The sequence below is a fragment of the Colius striatus genome, chromosome 7 (genome assembly GCF_028858725.1).
Source record: "Colius striatus isolate bColStr4 chromosome 7, bColStr4.1.hap1, whole genome shotgun sequence".
In the NCBI taxonomy this organism is placed as follows: Eukaryota; Metazoa; Chordata; class Aves; order Coliiformes; family Coliidae; genus Colius; species Colius striatus.
In genome coordinates this window covers 40,689,659-40,706,454 of record NC_084765.1, presented here as the reverse complement: position 1 = coordinate 40,706,454, position 16,796 = coordinate 40,689,659, and the positions used below count along the sequence as shown (strand labels likewise).

Genomic DNA, 16,796 nt, shown 5'->3' with positions numbered 1-16,796 from the left:
TTCTGTAGCTGATACAACATATTCTAAAGGTGCTGTTTCTGAGTGGGCCCATTGCCATAAAGGAAGATCCCTAAGGAGAACAATCCTTCCCTTCCAGTGCCACTTGCCCATCATGTACCCCGGGCACCCCCCAGGCTGCTGGGTGCAGGGGGCTGTGGTGTTGCACACACGGGGAGAGGGGTGGTGTTGGGGTGGCATGAGGCAGGGTGGATGTGGTCAGTGAGGCAGTGCCAAAAGCACAAGACTCCCAGGAAGGCAGGGCAGGGGCTGAGAAGCAAACCTCACCTCTCCTTCCTGGTTCCTTCTCCAGCTGCCAGCCAGCACTGCCTCTGCCCTGCAGTAAGCAGCAGTCGGTGCCATGGAGGAGGTGACAGAGCTGGAGGTGGGGGGGAACTCGCTCCTGAAGGCAGTGTGGCTCGGCCGGCTGCGGCTGACCCGCCTGCTGCTGGAGGGGGGGGCTTACATCAATGAGAGCAACGAGAAAGGGGAGACCGCCCTGATGGTGGCCTGCATCACCAAACACGTCGACCAGCAGAGCATTAACAAGGCCAAGATGGTGAAGTACCTCCTGGACAACAGAGCCGACCCCAACATCCAGGACAAGTCTGGGAAGACGGCGCTCATGCACGCCTGCATCCGCGGCGCTGGGGGGGATGTGGTGTCCCTGCTGCTGGAGAACGGGGCCGACCCCAGCCTGGAAGACCACTCGGGAGCATCGGCTCTGGTCCACGCCATCAATGCTGACGACAAGGACGTGCTGCAGCACCTCCTGAACGCCTGCAAGGCCAAAGGGAAGGAGGTGATCATTATCACCATGGATAAATCGGCCTCCGGCACCAAGGCCACCAAGCAGTACCTGAACGTTCCACCCTCGCTGGAGTTCAAGGAGAGGGCCCCCCCCAAAGTGTGCACAGCACCCTCCAGCACCCACCCAAAAACTGTCTCAACACCTTCCCCCGTTGAGAAGGAGAGTGGCAGCTTCGTCCCGCTGCCGTCGAGCTGTGTGGACAGCCCCTCTGCCGGGGCTGCTGACGAGCCGCCGTCCCCGGGCCGCAGAGCCGGCCAGGCACACAGAGCCCGCCTGCCCCAGCTGAAGCGGCTGCGCTCGGAGCCCTGGGGTCTGGTGGCGCCCTCGGTGCTGGCGGCGTCCACACACCGCGACGACACGCGGCTCCGTGCGGACGACGAGGCGATCATGGGCATCGGCGACCTCTCGCTCTGCAAAAAGGCTCCTCTCACCCGCAGCGGCAGCAGCAAGAGCAAGGACCCCGCTCTCTTCCCCCCAGTAGACGAGCAGGCTGTGCGGACGCCGCCAGCGAGGAAAGCAGCCTACGAGAAGGGCCAGGGGGCCCACCAGCGCCTGCCCCGCAGGAGCACGGTCCCCGAGGAGCCGGAGAGCGTCGGCAGCGCGGCGATGGACGCGCTGCGCTGGCGGAGGCTGAGCGCCGAGCACTACGACGGCGAGCCGCAGCTCTCCGGCATCCCCGGCGCGGCCGAGGCGGGGAAGGTGCCGTCGGAGAGGAGGAAGCTGAGCGGGTCCCACTTGGCCCTGCTGGGCGGCTCGCGGGAGTCCCTGGATGGCGCATCGCCTGGGCCCCTCCAGCGCCGGCCGCCCGGTTTGCTGGAGCGCAGAGGCTCGGGGACCCTGCTGCTGGACCACATCTCCCACACTCGGCCGGGATATCTGCCCCCTCTGAATGTCAACCCCAACCCCCCGATCCCCGACATCGGCTCCAACAGCAAAACCCCCTCCCCGCTTGCTGCTGGCTTGAAGTCCCTGGTGCCCGTGGCGCCCAGCTCACCCAGGCGGGCTGACCCGAGAGCCAAAAGGAAGCTGCTCCGCAGACACTCCATGCAGGCGGAGCAGATGCGGCAGCTCTCCGATTTCGAGGAAATAGTGGCCCAGTAGCCGTGTCCCAAAGCACTGCTGTCCCTGATGGTTCCCACACTGAGCAGCCTCTCGGCCCCGGGGCAGCGCTGGCAGCCGTGGGGGTCAGAGCTCGGCCGGGGGGCTGCATTGGGAGGTTCCTGCTCTTGCTTGTCAGAGCTGTAGGGAGAGCCTGGGCATCCAGCCCAAACTGCTGAAATCTCCTTTGTGCTCTCCACTCACTTCTGGACTTTTCCCCAGGAGTAATTACCTGAGAGATCGATGCCAGACCATCTGAGATCGTCAGGCTCCGCGTGCCTGCTGTTCCCTTAATCCTTGTTATTTACAGTCCACTTTTCTTCCACCCCACTCGTTCTGACACATAAAACCTGTCTGGAGCCCCACAGCAGGGAGCCGCGGGGCTGATGTGTTTGTGAAGTGCCTACCAGGAAGGGGAAGGAGCTTAATGCTGCACAGGTTGGAAGAGCAGAAACGCTCTCCCTGGCAATAGAATGTGTTGGTACCCTCGCTGTGCAGGAGAGGGAGACAGTTCTCCACCTCGGAGATTTCCAAGCGCTTGGAAACTCCAGAGGCTGAGCGAAGGCCATTACTGCCGCAACCCGGTGCCTTCAGTGGGCCTGGATCAGGAACAGGTTTCTTTCTGGCTCAGAAGCAACCGAGGTTCAGGATCATTTCCCACTGCACTGAGCAACCCCAGGCACCGAATTCCTGGGCAGGGAGCACTCCCAGCTTGTCTGCGTGGGAAGCTTCTGCTAAGGAGGAGGAGCAAGGATCTGCAGCGTACCCCAAACTTGTATAAACCCAAGCGAGCACAACTCCTGTGGGTTCATTCAATGAAGCCTCCCGTGTCCTGACACCCACTTGCACGGGCAGTGTGGCTTTGACAAGCAAGTGGCAGCAGCCTCACCCTGCCGGGGCTCTGCCCCTGCCTCAGCCAGCCGGGCACATGCTTCCGTCCATCCTTCCATCGTCTTTCCACGAGCCAGTTCCCTGCCCCGGACACTCTATCCAGGCTGTAGCGGAACTTTGCACAATTCCCACAGAAAGCCGCCTGCCTTTGGGTCCGAGACGCACAGGAATGTGGTCTGGGAGTGCATTTTGAGATCTAAACCATCTCTTTAGGGCGAGGGCGGGCTTATATTTTTACAGCCTTAAAGTTTATACTTTCTGTAGGTCGAATTTCGGATGTATTTTCGCTGTACCGATGTTTGTTGTACCTTTTAGAGTGTGGAATTTTAAATCCCGTAGTTCACCTTTTGTGTCCATCTCTGACCGTCTCGCTCGTTCGTGTCAAGGCTTTTCTAAAGCAGCACCCGATGGCTCCAGCCCGCGATGGGCGACCAGGCGCCGGGACCGGGCGCTGCGGGGTGTGTGGACTCGGTCCGAGGGATGACGGCTCGACACGCCGTTCGCTTGGTGTGAGCGTCGCGTTAATACCGAGCTCAGCCTTGGCCTGCGGGCTCCGGGCGCACACGGACGCGGCAGCCCGGGGCTGCGGCGCTGGGGTAGCCGGGGGGCCGGTGCCGGCGGCGGGAGGTGCCGCAGCGCGGCCGCGCCCGGGGCCGCCCCCAGCGCAAGCGCCGCCGGTGCCGGGGCCGGGCGGGCGCCACGTCACGGGGGCGGCGCCGGCGGGAGGACGCGGGGCTGGATGGGCAGCGGGATGGGGAGCGGGATGGGCAGCGGGAGGGGAGCCGGGGCTCGGAGCGGGATAGGGGCCGCGGTGCGGGCGCTGGTGCTGGCGGGGCTGCTGTGCGCGCTGCGGGCCGGCGGGACCGAGCTGACCTTCGAGCTGCCCGACAGCGACAAGCAGTGCTTCCACCAGGAGCTGGAGCGCGGCCTCAAGTTCACGCTGGACTATCAGGTACTGTCCTGCGCAGACCCCCTGTCCTTATCCCCTGCCTGCACTCCCGCCTGTGCCTGTGCTCTCTGCTCGTACCCCCTACCCGTGCCCACCGCCCTCTGCCCGCACCCCTGTGCGCATCCCTGCCGTTCCCCGCAATGCCCCAGGCAGGGCTGCAGCTACAGCCCTCCACGCACGCCTTAGCTTCCCCCTCGTGCAGCTCTGGGAGACATTCTCAGCCCTGGACCCTGCCCAGCAGTGCCCACCTTGGAGCCTGTGCTGGGATGCACCCGCAGCAGCCAGGGAAACCCCTGACCCAGCCATCAGGGCTGTTCCCCTGTCCAAGCACTCAACTGAACTGCTGGCACTGTGGGTCTCAGCCACAGCTTGGGCCCGTGTCCCGTGGCAGCCAGCCATGGCATGATGCCTGCTGTGAGGGCAGGGCTGTGAACACAGGCATGGGGCCGGGCAGAGCTGCTCTTTCCAGTGGGGGAAGCTCTTGCCAGGTGGATGGCAAGTGCCACTTGTATCTCTTTGCACAGGTGATCAGTGGGGGCCACTATGACGTGGACTGCTACGTGGAGGACCCCAACGGCAAGATGATCTACAAGGAGACCAAGAAGCAGTATGACAGCTTCCCGCACCGCACCGAAGTCAAGGGTGTCTACACCTTCTGCTTCAGCAACGAGTTCTCCACCTTCTCCCACAAAACAGTCTACTTCGACTTCCAGGTGGGCGACGAGCCACCGATCCTGCCCGACATGAGCAACCGTGTCACCGCCCTGACACAGGTGGGTCAGTGCCTGCTGCTGTAGGGGTTGATCTTGCCACAGCCCCCTGGGACGGCGGTTGGGGGCTCCTTCCCCTTCCCTTCTGCCAAATGCAGAAGTGCCAACCGCCAGCCAACTGCCCCGCGGTGTGCAGGAGACAACGTGCAGGGACAGGGAGGGCTGTGCTGGGTCTGAACCTCCCCCTGCCTGAGCACCCAGTTGCCATTCCACGCAAGGGAAGCGCAGCAAGGCTCTGCCATACCTTGGCGTGAGCCCACAGGGATGGCTGCACCCTGGTCTGGGACCCCAGTGCCTTGGCAGGGCTCGTGGTCATGCCCTGGGGTTCACAGTGGGCTCCCTCCACCACACCAAGCAGAACTGCTCGAGGGTGGGGGCTGGCAGAGACCCATCAGCACAGGGTGCCCCATCCTGCTCTTGGGTGTCCCATCGTGGTCCCCATCTCCCTTGGGCACAAGCTGTGCTGTGCCAGGAGTGATGGAGCATGCTTATCTCCCCAGATGGAGTCTGCCTGTGTCACCATCCACGAGGCTCTGAAGACGGTGATCGACTCCCAGACTCACTATCGCCTGCGGGAAGCGCAGGACCGGAGCAGAGCCGAAGACCTCAACGGACGTGTCTCGTACTGGTCGGTCGGAGAAACCCTGATCCTCTTCGTGGTCAGCATTGGGCAAGTGCTGCTGCTCAAAAGCTTCTTCACCGAGAAGAGAGCCGGCAGCGGCAGGGCCAGCACCTAGAGCCACGGCTGCCGGGGAGCGGGCAGGCGGCCTCCTCCTGCCTCGTGCCTTACTCTGGGTTTCACAAGATGCTGCCATGGGGAGGTGGCTGGGGGGGAGCAGGGGATGACATGACGCTGCTGAGCCAGGTGGAAAATGGTTACCCAAGCAGGAGCATCCCCCAGCTGATCCCCCCCAGCCTCACCTCCCGCTTCGCCTCTGCCTGCCCTGCATCCCCATCCCTTCACCCTGCTGGGCTGTCCCTGCTCACCAGCTCTAGTGGGAAAATGGGTGGGTGTGCTGAGGTTTGGCATCCACACTGCCCACCTTGTCAGATGCCCAGTACACCTTCAGAGCTGATGTGACTGCAGCGTGCAGCCCGGCACCCAGCATGGCCACGTGCTGCCCAGCGGGGCAGGGGCTCTGCCCAGGCCAGCAAGGGCACGAGGCAGCGCTGACTCACCCAGCACCCACCTTCCCAGCACTCCTGCCCCCAGCCAAGGGCTGTTAACCCAGAAGAGAGCTGCCCTGTGCAGGCAGAGGAGTGAGCCCAGCTCCCCTTTTTATCCCACGGCAGGGCCAAAGCCATCAGCAGCATCCCATGAGCCGCTGGCTCGAAAGCAGAGGTGCGGGGCTCTGTGCAGGGCTTTTTTCTTGGTGGTTTCTATTGCAAGTCCCTGTTGTCACAGCAAAGCATTTCCCAGGCCTTTCTGTGCCACAGAGGCATACAGCATGCCCTGTGCAAGATGGTATTTTCATACTTACTGGAGTCCATGCCTGGGGCTTGGCCCCCTGCACATCCCACTGAGCACAGCAGACAGCTGAGGTGAGCACAGCTCTGCCTAGCAGAGGAAGCCCCATCCTACCCCAGCAGCAGTGAGGACCCCCAGCACCCCTGGGTCTGGGTCCCCATTCCCTGGAGCCCCACAAAGCAGAGACCTCCCACAAGCGCAGCCCATCAGCCGCCGCCAGCCCTCCAGAGCAGGAGCAGAACCACTGGCATTTTACTTTGGCACTTGACAATAAAGCCCTGTGAGCGTGGTTTGCGCTGCCGTTCTTGGGCACCGCTGCTGGGAGGGGCAGCCAGGGACAGACACAGGCTGCCACGCTGGCTGGCCTGGCCCTACCTCTGCCTGCTGCCTCAGGCACTCGGCCCCCACAGTGCTCTGCAGACCAGCCCATCATCTGCTGGGGTGATGCCAGTCTTCCCCTGGCCCTTGGCAGACCCCTGTCTGAGAGGAAATGTTTTGGTGCAGGCAGTTGCCACAGCCCCTGCTGAGCCAGCTCCTGGCACAGGACCCAGTGCCAGAGCCAGGGAGAGGCTGAGAGCAGGAGCAGCTCTCCCAGCTGTGCCCCCGCTGACATGGCCACTGTGCTGGCAGCAGGGACTTCCCTGGGGCTACAGGCACCTCTGTGTGACAGCTCCTGGCTTGCAGTAGAAACTGACAGGGTGAAGAAGCCCTGTGACCCACTCAGCAAAGCTGGAGCCCAGGCAGGCGCTGTCTGGAGTCAGGCTCATGTTTCTGCCATGGCAAACCCCAGCTCTGCCAGCCACCCTTCCCCAATGCCAGTGGCATGCCAGGACCATTCCCATGAGCCATCCCTCACCCTGGGCATTGCACATGATGCAAGGGGGTGAGTGAGGGGTTCAGGCATGCACAGGCCCAGGGCTGCAGCCCCATCCCCAGCTCCCCAGCAGTGCTGGCCTTGGGGCGGTTGCCACGCAGCCAGGAGCTACTGTGCCCCTGTGCCTCGCAACGACCTTCAGCAGGAGCCAAGAGCTGCTGATGGGAGCAGGGTTGCTGCAGGCAGCACAGGGCCCTGGGACTGCTGCCAGATCTGCAGTGCCGGTGGGGACCAGGTCTGTCTTCTCCTAGGGCCAGGAGCCCATGGCAACAAACAGCCCTGCAGCGTGGGCAGCACCCAGCTGTGGGACAGCATGTGAGACAGGTGTCCTTGAAGCTGCCTCTCCCTGGGAACCCTGGGACCACCCTGCAGTGGGCACTGCAGCAGCCAGGACCAGCTCTGGACCAGCATCCTTCAGGGACAGTGGGTCAGGGTTCCCCTGCAGCACTGGCAGTGGGGACACAGGCAGGACAGGAGGTGGTCACAGGACACTTTATTGCTGTGCCAGGCTCAGCTCCAGCAGCTGTGCAAAGCTTGATGGGCGCAGAGAGGGGAGAGAGCAGCGAGGGGATGCCCCCACCAGCTCCGCAGAGGCACTTTGGGGTGCAGGAAAAGAGCAGCCATGACCCTGTCCCTGCAACATCCCTCTTGCCCTTGCTGTCCTGCTCCTCGTCTCCTCTACCTCCAACACAGACTCAGTGCCTGCAGAGCACTGCAGGCTGAGTCCTGTCTCACAGGGAGCTGCTCTGGCAGGAGCCAGCCCCGGTGGGCAGCCCCAGCCTGGCAGGTCCCCGCTGTCCCCGCACCCCAGGGACACCCCGCTGGGACGGCAGCGAGGAGGCCGAGCAGCGGAAGGAGCCAGTGGCCGGGGAGGGCGGCTGCGGCTCCGGGACGTGCCCGCAGGGGCAGCCCCAGCCCCTCCGCAACGGGATGGTGAAGAGTCCATAGGTGATGGGGTCCAGGCACGCGTTGAAGAGGCCAAAAATGAAGAGGATGTGGGTGAGGGCCGGTGAAACCTTCTTCTCCATGGCCCGTGGGCAGAACCAGTACCACAGCCCCAGCAGGTAGTAGGGGGTCCAGCAGAGGATGAAGGAGGAGACGATGACCAGGCTCATCTTCAGCATGCGCAGCCGTGCCCGCGGGATGTTGTTGCTGGAGCACCGCAGTGACATGTCCCGAGAGGAGACTGCAGAGGGCACGGCACGTGAGCGGGGGGTGCTGAACCACTTGGCTGAGACAGGGACCCCATGCCCTGAGGAAGGGCTGCAGGGTCCCCTCACCAACCCAGCCAGGGCTCCCTGCTGCTCCCTCCATCCCAGGGTCTCTGTGAATGCCCCCGGGCACGGGGATGTAGAAGCCCAGCGCTCAGGCACTCACAGAGGCTGGAGCCCATGCGCCGCGAGATCTCGAGGAGGATGCGTGCGTAGCAGCAGACCATGATGAGCAGCGGCAGCAGGAACAGGCAGGTGAAGCCCAGCATGTTATAGAGGGTCTCGTGCCAGGGCTGGGGGAAGCTGCCCCGCGTCGTGCACTGGGTGAAGTTGTGTGGGGGGCGGAGGGTGACGGTGCGGAAGAGGAAGAGCTGGAGGCAGAGAGAGGTTGGGACAGCAGCCCCCTCCCCGGAGCCACGGGGTGAGGAGGCAGCACCAGCCTCGGGAGCAGCCCCATCAGCACAGCGGCCGGGGGGCATCTGCGTGGGGCACGAGGCGCAAGAGGAGCCGCGGGACAGGTACCTGCGGCAGCGAGAGCCCAGCGCTGAGGAGCCAGGCGCCGCGGAGCATGGCGCGGTTCCTGCGGCGGGCGCGGGCGATGGCCAGCGGGCGCAGGATGGCGGCCTGGCGGTCCAGGCTGATGACGACGGTGACGAAGGCGGAGGCGTACATGGCCAGCAGCCGCAGGTACATGAGCAGGCGGCAGGCCAGGTCGCCCGCCCGCCACTGCAGCGTGATGTTCCAGACGGCGTCCAGCGGCATCACGGCCACGGTGAGCAGCAGGTCGGCAGCAGCCAGGTGCCGCAGCAGCAGGCGGATGTGGCAGCGTCGGCCACCGCGCCGGCTGCCCGCCGCTCGCAGCACCGCCAGGTTGCAGCCGGCAGAGAGGGCAAACAGGGCGAAGGTGACGGCCACGCGGGCCTGGGCGGCGGGGGAGAAGGTGGGCAGCTGCAGGGGCTCCTCACTGCCCTCGGCCGGGGGGCTCCAGGCGCAGCCCCATGCTGGGGGGGACAGGCTGCCGGGGGGCTCTGCGCTGGTGTTCACTGCCACGGGACCTGGGTCCACATGACCCCCTCCTGCCGTGACAGGCAGATGGGTAGCAACAGCCTGACAGAGGGGGTCCTGGGCTGGGGGCTCTGAGGCCACGCTCAGTAGAAGGTCCCATTGCCTGGAGCCCAGCTCCCTACCAGGGCCACGGTGCCAGCACCCCTACCCTAGCTCGCTGCTTCCCCTCCTCAAGTGCTCTCTGCATCTCCACTGCTCCCAGAGTCCCCAGCAGCACCCAGAGTCCCCCCACTCCATAGACCTATGCACCCTTGGCACCAGGCAGGACAAAGGGAGATAGACTCAGCTGACCCCAGCCCCTGGGCAACCAAACACCCTGCTGCTCCCCATCTCACCTCCAGCCAGGGTGTCCTGCCCAGCACCACCCAGCCGGGCCATGCTGGGGCCACCACTCACACGCTGCCGGCTCTGCTCACCGAGGGCTCCTGCATCCACACCGTGCCCAGTGTCACTGAGCCAGCAGGGCTCAGGGGGACAGAGGGAGCAGGGCAGGTACCTGTGGCCACCTCCGTGCTGGCTGCTGGCCCACACTTGGCAGGCAGCTGGCGGGATGCCCTTGGTAGCTCAGGTTGCTCCTTGACGTATCCAGCCCACTCGGAACGGCTCGGTCCTTCACCCCCGCGCGGCCCACACCCTCACAGACATGTCAGCATGCTCAGTGCTCACACACACAAACACACACACTCACACAGGGGCTGAAATGCACACACGCTCCCATCAGTGCACATACACACACATCCCCGTGCACATGCAGCTGTGGGGGATTTCCCAGCCCGAGCGTGCCACAGCCCAGGGAAGGACTCTCTCCAGGACCCGATCTGCTGCTGCCAGGGCTGAGCACTGAGGCACACAAAAGCAGATCCTCCCTGGTCAGAGCTGTGGCCCCAAGTCTCTGGAGCCTTGGCTGGGGGAGGAGCTGCAGCTCCAGGGGCTGCTTTGCATCTCAAAGGCTTCATCCCCCAGGCAGAGGGAATTAACGTTATTAGCAAGTCATTTCACAGATAAGTGGGGCTCATTAGCCCTGCAGACCCCCTGCCCCAGAGCCCCCGGAGTGGGTGGAGAAAGCCCCTGGCTCATTAGCACTCAGCTGCCAGCTCCCCTCTCCAGAGCCTGGGTCTCCAGCCTGGTGGTGTCAGCCCCAGCCCTACATCCAGCCCTGACCCCGTTGCTGGACCTCAAGCACCCACATAACACCCTGCAAGGGGGAGGTCCCCCGGGCACCAGCACGGGGAGTTGGGGAGAACAATACTCAGCCCTCACCAAAACCCAGGACCAGACCCAGAGGGAGCTGGTGACCCCCACCCCTTCCCAGTTGGGGGCTGGGCCCTGGGACAGGAGGTGTCTCTCCTGATACCTTCCTGCTATTGCTTTCCCAGATGCTGAGCAGCCACCCCACAGCTGCCTGCGGTCCCCAGCCCGGTGGGCTTGTGCCAGAGTCCTTGCCCACCCTCGGTGGAGCACGATGCCTGTGGGCTGCCCTGCTGCAGCTCTGCCATCCTCTCCTACCAACAAACCCATGCCCGGAGCCGAAGTGGTGGCCCAGGCACGCTGAACCCCTTCCCACAGCCGATTCCCGCGGCAGGAGCAGCCACATGGTGACAGGCAGAGGGAAACAAGGGTTTATTATTTACAGTCGCAGCAACTCCAGCACGTTCAGGACAGCTCCAGGCTCACAGGAGAGGCAGCTCACTCCCCTCTCAGCTGTCCGAGGGGACACACATGTCCCCCGAGGTGCAGGTGTCTGGACGCTGTGTTGTGGGTCTGCGTGGCACCGGCAGCTCCGGCGAGCTGAGGGCTGGTGTGGGTCAGTCCTGGGGCTGCGGCGGGAGCAGAGCCTCCAAGAGCGAGAGCAGGTCTGCAGAGAGGTCCTGGGGAAAGCAGAGCAGAGCATGTGTGAGACAGCACCCAGACAGGGCAGGGGTGCAGGGCAGGGCCGGGGGTCCCGAGGGGGTTGCAGGAATAGAGGCTGAGAGATCCCACCAGTCAGGAGGGTTCCTGGTCAGGGGAAAGACCACAGCCTCCGGGTCCCAGCTGAGGGGACCCCAACAAACAGGAGGGAGGGTGGCACAGGGAAGGACAGGAGCAGCTGAGGGATTCCCATACACCAGCTGCAAGGAGAGGGGGTGCAGCTCTCAGTTCCTCCCAGCCCTGCCAGCGCACGTACCTGCGTGACCACTGCTGCATCCACGAACTCCGGCAGCATCAGCCCTGCAGCCAGAAGGGGGTCTTCAGGCAGATCTGGGGGGGCTCCTGCGCAGTGAGGAGGGGAAGGCCAGGAGGACGTGGTAGAGGCCGTGGCACTGTGCAGCTCCGGGGGGGTCTCCACTGCAGGGATGTAGGGGGGTGACCCCCAGGTCCCCGTCTGCATGTCGGGAACCACAAGCACCTCTGGGGGGGTTCCCACTGCAGGGACACAGGGGGGTGACCCCCAGGTCCCAGGCCCCATGTCAAAGGCCCCATGCAGCTCCGAGGGGGTCCCCACCACGAGAGGCGACCCCCAGCCCACAGTGCCGGGGGACAAAGCATCCCGCGGGGCCGGAGGTGGCGGGTGCAGGCGGGGGGCCGGGGGCTGGCAGCACCCCAGGCCCTGGGGGCAGAGGGGGCAGTGCCGGGAGTTCTCCCCCCGCCTCCGGGCCAGCGCCTCCTCGCTGAGCCCCAGCAGGGCCGAGAGGTGGGCGATGTAGCGGATGGCGAGGCGCAGGGTCTCGATCTTGGTGAGGCTCTGCCCGGCGGGGGCCAGCGCGGGCGGCAGGTAGTGCCGCAGCCGCAGCAGGGCCTGTGCCAGCCGCCGCATCCGCAGCTTCTCCCGCTCGCTGGCGCTCCGCCGCGGGCCCCCCGCGCCCCCCGCGCCCCGGACCCCCTTCCTGCCCCCGGAGCCACTCCGCAGGCGAGGGGTGGTGAGGCCGTGGCAGGACCCCCGGGCCGTGGTGGGAGACGAGAGGCCGCAGGAGTCAGGCGAAGGTGCGGGTGAGCTGCTGCTGTAGCCCTCGGGGTCCGGGGGTCCGTGGCAGCCCCAGTCCTGCAGCAGAGCCGTGGTGGGGAGCGCGAGGCCGGGGGCTGCTGAGTGAGCCATGGCTGTGTGGCTGAGTGCCGGGTCCCCCAGCCGCTGCAGCTTTATGCAGGGCTGGAGGTGTGAAGTGGCACCTTCGTGGCCGGCACCAGCAGCACTTCAAAGGCCCGTGGCGGGGGGGACTGGGGCAGCCAGCTTTGAACACGTGGGTGACAAATTTTACCCCAGCAGTGTGAGGTGCTTGGTGCTGCCCACCCCCAGCAGCCCTCACCTCCCTAGCACTATCCTGGCCACAGGCCTTGGCAACACACAGGGCTGCAATGGGGCTGCAGTGGGGGCTGCAAGAGGGTACTGCTGTGGGGCTGCAGAGGGGGCTTCAAGGGGGTACTGCTGAGGGGCTGCAGAGGGGGTTTAAGGGGGTACTGCTGTGGGGCTGCAGAGGGGGTTTAAGGGGGTACTGCTGTGGGGCTGCAGAGGGGGCTTCAAGGGGGTACTGCTGAGGGGCTGCAGAGGGGGTTTAAGGGGGTACTGCTGTGGGGCTGCAGCAGGGGCTGCAGTGTCCGTGTCCCCCTCTCTTTCCCCACGCAGCCTGTCCCTGTCTCCCCTTCTCCCCACGCAGCGCAGCCCCGGCCGGGCATCCCCGGAGCCCGAGGCGGACCCGCGGGACACGGCCCCCGCGCGGTGCCCCCCCGCCGCAGGCGCCCCGCAGCCCCCGCTAATGGTGTTTCACGCTGCCCCCGCCGCGCCCCCGGCCCCCCCCGTCGGGCCCCGGCGCGGAGCCGCGGCCGCTGCCCGGTGCCGGCGGGCGCCCCCGGGGGCGGGGCTGGGAGGGGCCCCCCCGCCGCGTTCCCAGGCCCCTCAGGTGTCGGTGCCGACGGGTGCGAAGGTTTCCAGGGAAACCTGTCCCCGCCGAGGGAAGGAAAAGCCATCAGGCAGCGGGCGGGGGGCCGCGGCATCGGCACCGGCGCTGGCACAATCCGCCCCCGCCGCAAAGCCCCGCGGGGTACGGGACCCCGGACGGCGACGAACACAGCCTGGGGGTACGGCAGTGGGCACGGGACCCCCAAACCGGGTGTGTACAGCCCCGAGGCAGGGCATGGCACTGGGCACGGGACCCTCCATACTGAGTGTGCATAGGACCCCCACTACGGGGGTGCACAGGCTACCACGATGTCAAGTATCAGCCCCAGAGCCGGGCAGGGGGCACAGGGGGCACAGAGCCGGGACACAGGGCACGGCAGGGGCAGTGGGTGCAGGGCCAGTCCCTCCCCAGGGAAACGCTGGTGACTGGCAGCTGAGCCAGCACCCAGTTGCTCACGGGCTCGTGTTTCCCAGCAGTCACATGAAGCTTGTTCAGTTTTCCTTGGCAATGCCACGACACGGCAGTGACAGGACAAATCCTGCTCATCACCCACCACCGACTGAGTGCTCCTGCCATCCCTACCAGGGCTGGGCACGCTGCTCAGCCCCATGGCAGCTCCACATGCCCTGGCTCTGCCAGGAGCCTGAGCAGGGGCACTGCCAGGGCACGGGCATTGCTAGCATTTCAGAGCCTCATTGTGTGAGTGCCACAGGGCCCTGGGCATTCAGTAGTACCAGGGCCGTGGGGATGAGTCCTGACCGTGAGCATGCCATGGCACCCAGCCCCAGTGCTGCTCAGAGCTATGGGCACCCAAGACATCACCTCTGCACCCCAGACGAGCCCTGCTCCTGGCACCCACACGGCCTGCCAGGCACCATGAGGAAGTTGGCATCAGAACTGGCCATTGTGTCCCTGTGGGCACTGCAGACATGGCACAAAAACAGCAGAGCTTGCTGCTGTTAATCTCCCCATCCCTGTCACTGGAGGAAACGCCCTGGACAAGGTCTGAGGGTATCGATGCCAACCAGGACCCACAGCACAGCTCTGGGTGCACACATGTCCCAAGGCCCCTCTGGGCTGGGGGGGCTGCAGCAGGGGTCCAGCAGCAGCCCAGCCTCAGGAGCATTGCAGGGTGCTCTGCACCCATCAGCACAGCCTAGGGCATAACCCCCCCCACCCCAATGCCGCTCAGCACTGCCCTAGCTCCACTCCCCTCCATTCCCAGGCCCCCTCCTGGGTCTCATTAGCTGATGAGCTCCTGGTTAATGAGTTCTGCGGCCCTGCTGAGCAGCCTCTTCCCACCTCTCTCTGTGTTTAGACAAGTGCTGGAGCACGGCTGGGCCATGACAGCGCTGGCCATAGGGTCAGAGCCCCACCGAGGGAGAGCCCACAGCTCCCCATCCCTCAGGGGAGGTGGGGGCCTTCTCTTCCTTCCAGCCCATGTCCATGTGTTGCGGGCACAGGACCACAGGGCAGGTGTGGTGAGGGCACTATAATGGAGCTTGGCAGCAGAGCCACAGGGCTCCCAATGGTGCCAACAGCCAATTCCTCTCCAGACAGTCAGTGCTCGGCTCAGACCTGTGTCCCAAGGAGCAGCCAGCTCTTCTGCTGAGGGGTTCCTGCCAGGCCATTCCCAGGACACTTTACTGCCTCTCCACTGCTCCTGCTGTGTCCCCCGGCCCATACATGCATGCAGGATCCTGTGCCTTGGAGCATCCTAAAGAGCTTGGCAGCCTACCAAGGTGCTGCCCACTGCCTTGAGGACTCCTACCCCCCATCTGGAGTCTGGACCAGCTGGACAAGCAGCACGGAGAGCCTCAGCTCTATGCAGGGGGGCACAGCCCAGTGAGTCCTCACAAACACCCAGGCTGTGCCTCCAGCTTCTCCAGAGCATGCCAGGAGCTCAGAGTGCCAGGGCTACATCTCAGGGCGTCAGGAGGCCAAGGTAGCATGGCCAAGTGCAGGGTTGTCTCCTGGAAAGGAAGAACACTGGTCCCACCAGCCTAGTTGTGCACTCCCACAATCCCCCTGCCCCTCAGGATCCTCCAGCACACCCAAGACCCCATCCCGGGGCTCGGAGCCATTCAGAGGGCAAGAGGAGGTGTGGGGATTCCGTGCTGGTGGCTCAGGGTCCCAGCACTGGAAGGTCAAGTCCCCTTTGCCCGCTGCAGCACAGCCAGCCTGGCAGAGCGGCTGTGCGGGGCGGTGCGGGCTCTGGCAGGGCTGGTCGGCACGTTAGCATCTCTCATGGCCGTGTGAATTGGTCCCTGCACACTTCCCAGCGCCAGGCAGCGCCAATTAAGGGTCGGAGGAGTCAGAACTGACACCTCTGCAAATGGGTCCGGCATTCCCAGGCTCCCGGTCAGCTCCAGCCCAGCTCTGTAGGTTTTGACACCTCCAGGTGGTCGCAAAAGTGTTGCCTCGTACCCCAGCCCCGCATAAAGCCGGGACCGCCCGGGCACCCCCAGACGCGGGCAGCGGAGCGGACCCCAGCCATGGCCGGACCCCCAGCGCTGCTCCTTCCCCGGGGTCTCCAGCCCCCGGCTGCCTGCTCCCTGCTGCAGGACCGAGGCAGGCTCCTGACAGCCGCTGCCTCCCCACTCCTTTCTTCAGCCCTACCCGGCACATCTCTGTGCGCCCCGCGGGGCCGGCGGCCGGGGCGCGGGGGCAGGAAGGGGGTCCGGGGCGCGGGGGGCGCGGGGGGCCCGCGGCGGAGCGCCAGCGAGCGGGAGAAGCTGCGGATGCGGCGGCTGGCACAGGCCCTGCTGCGGCTGCGGCACTACCTGCCGCCCGCGCTGGCCCCCGCCGGGCAGAGCCTCACCAAGATCGAGACCCTGCGCCTCGCCATCCGCTACATCGCCCACCTCTCGGCCCTGCTGGGGCTCAGCGAGGAGGCGCTGGCCCGGAGGCGGGGGGAGAACTCCCGGCACTGCCCCCTCTGCCCCCAGGGCCTGGGGTGCTGCCAGCCCCCGGCCCCCCGCCTGCACCCGCCGCCTCCGGCCCCGCGGGATGCTTCGTCCCCCGGCACTGTGGGCTGGGGGTCGCCTCTCGTGGTGGGGACCCCCTCGGAGCTGCACGGGGCCCTTGGCAAGGGGCCCGGGACCTGGGGGTCACCCCCCTGTGTCCCTGCAGTGGGGATTTCCCCAGAGGTGCTTGGGGTTCCCGACATGGGGAGGGGGGTCTGGAGATCGTCCCCCTACATCCCTGCCACGGGGACCCTGCCAGAACTGCACAGGACCCCCGGTGCTGTCTCAGGGTCCCGGTGGTCACGGCTGTGCAGCCTCGGAGCAGTGACCCCCTTGGAGCCCTCCCAGAGACGCGCCAGAGCCACGGGCACCGGGACGGCTTTCTCCTGCTGCTCGGAGCCCGCAGCCCCCCCGCAGCCTCCCGGGGCAGGACTGACGGACACGAGGCCCCTTGGGACCCCTGCACGTGGCTCCCAGCTGCCCGCGCACTGCCAGGTACCCACTGCCCCCTCCCCAGCCCCTGCCACCGTACCCCGCCGGGTTGGGAGAGAGCCCGAGGACGGGCGGTAAAGGGGGTGGACACTCCTCGCAGGGTGCGGGCAGGGCTGCACCCCCAGATGCCCCTGCACGCTATGGCCAGAGGGCACATGGGCTGGGGGCGCGGGCAGAGAGCCAGCCCGGGTGCGGGGCACGGAACGCGGGGCGGGACACCGGTGCTGTCCCACCGGCGCTCACCTAACACAGCTCTTTCCGCACAGCTCGGCAGCCCGCCGGCCCCGGACAGACTCGTCTCTGAGGCACCCCGTGCAGCCCCTGTCCTGGCC

The 16,796-nt window shown here is 65.8% G+C and overlaps 4 protein-coding genes across 4 annotated transcripts; 2 read left to right on the top strand and 2 right to left on the bottom strand.

Annotated features, from left to right (window-relative positions):
* Positions 1-281: 281 nt before the first annotated feature.
* On the top strand, positions 282-1,962 carry ANKRD34C (ankyrin repeat domain 34C). Its single transcript, XM_010203688.2, has one exon. The coding sequence runs from the start codon at positions 359-361 to the stop codon at positions 1,907-1,909; it is 1,551 nt and encodes a 516-aa protein (XP_010201990.2). The 5' UTR covers positions 282-358; the 3' UTR covers positions 1,910-1,962.
* A 1,598-nt stretch (positions 1,963-3,560) lies between these two features.
* TMED3 (transmembrane p24 trafficking protein 3) lies at positions 3,561-6,273 on the top strand. Its single transcript, XM_010204046.2, has 3 exons — positions 3,561-3,749; positions 4,271-4,519; positions 5,017-6,273. The coding sequence occupies exons 1-3, from the start codon at positions 3,561-3,563 to the stop codon at positions 5,251-5,253; spliced, it is 675 nt and encodes a 224-aa protein (XP_010202348.2). The 3' UTR covers positions 5,254-6,273.
* Positions 6,274-7,589: 1,316 nt separating this feature from the next.
* On the bottom strand, positions 7,590-9,512 carry LOC133625800 (gonadotropin-releasing hormone II receptor-like). Its single transcript, XM_062000167.1, has 4 exons — positions 9,470-9,512; positions 8,592-9,145; positions 8,236-8,440; positions 7,590-8,044 (listed from the first exon to the last, which is right to left on the bottom strand). The coding sequence occupies exons 1-4, from the start codon at positions 9,510-9,512 to the stop codon at positions 7,590-7,592; spliced, it is 1,257 nt and encodes a 418-aa protein (XP_061856151.1).
* Positions 9,513-10,774: 1,262 nt separating this feature from the next.
* On the bottom strand, positions 10,775-12,266 carry LOC133625809 (mesoderm posterior protein 1-like). The gene is made up of 2 exons (XM_062000277.1): positions 11,299-12,266; positions 10,775-11,002 (listed from the first exon to the last, which is right to left on the bottom strand). Exons 1-2 carry the CDS (start codon positions 12,205-12,207, stop codon positions 10,940-10,942), a joined length of 972 nt encoding a protein of 323 aa, XP_061856261.1. The 5' UTR covers positions 12,208-12,266; the 3' UTR covers positions 10,775-10,939.
* Positions 12,267-16,796: the final 4,530 nt, after the last annotated feature.

Coding starts and splice junctions, on each gene's coding strand:
- ANKRD34C (XM_010203688.2), top strand. CDS start 359: ATGGAGGAGGTGACAGAGCTGGAGGTGGGGGGGAACTCGCTCCTGAAG.
- LOC133625800 (XM_062000167.1), bottom strand. CDS start 9,512: ATGGCCCGGCTGGGTGGTGCTGGGCAGGACACCCTGGCTGGAG. Junction 9,146..9,469: donor GCAGGACACCCTGGCTGGAG/GTGAGATGGGGA, acceptor CTGTCACGGCAG/GAGGGGGTCATGTGGACCCA. Junction 8,441..8,591: donor CTGGGCTCTCGCTGCCGCAG/GTACCTGTCCCG, acceptor CTCTGCCTCCAG/CTCTTCCTCTTCCGCACCGT.
- LOC133625809 (XM_062000277.1), bottom strand. CDS start 12,207: ATGGCTCACTCAGCAGCCCCCGGCCTCGCGCTCCCCACCACGGCTCTG. Junction 11,003..11,298: donor ATGCAGCAGTGGTCACGCAG/GTACGTGCGCTG, acceptor TGCTTTCCCCAG/GACCTCTCTGCAGACCTGCT.
- TMED3 (XM_010204046.2), top strand. CDS start 3,561: ATGGGCAGCGGGAGGGGAGCCGGGGCTCGGAGCGGGATAGGGGCCGCG. Junction 3,750..4,270: donor AGTTCACGCTGGACTATCAG/GTACTGTCCTGC, acceptor CTCTTTGCACAG/GTGATCAGTGGGGGCCACTA. Junction 4,520..5,016: donor GTGTCACCGCCCTGACACAG/GTGGGTCAGTGC, acceptor TTATCTCCCCAG/ATGGAGTCTGCCTGTGTCAC.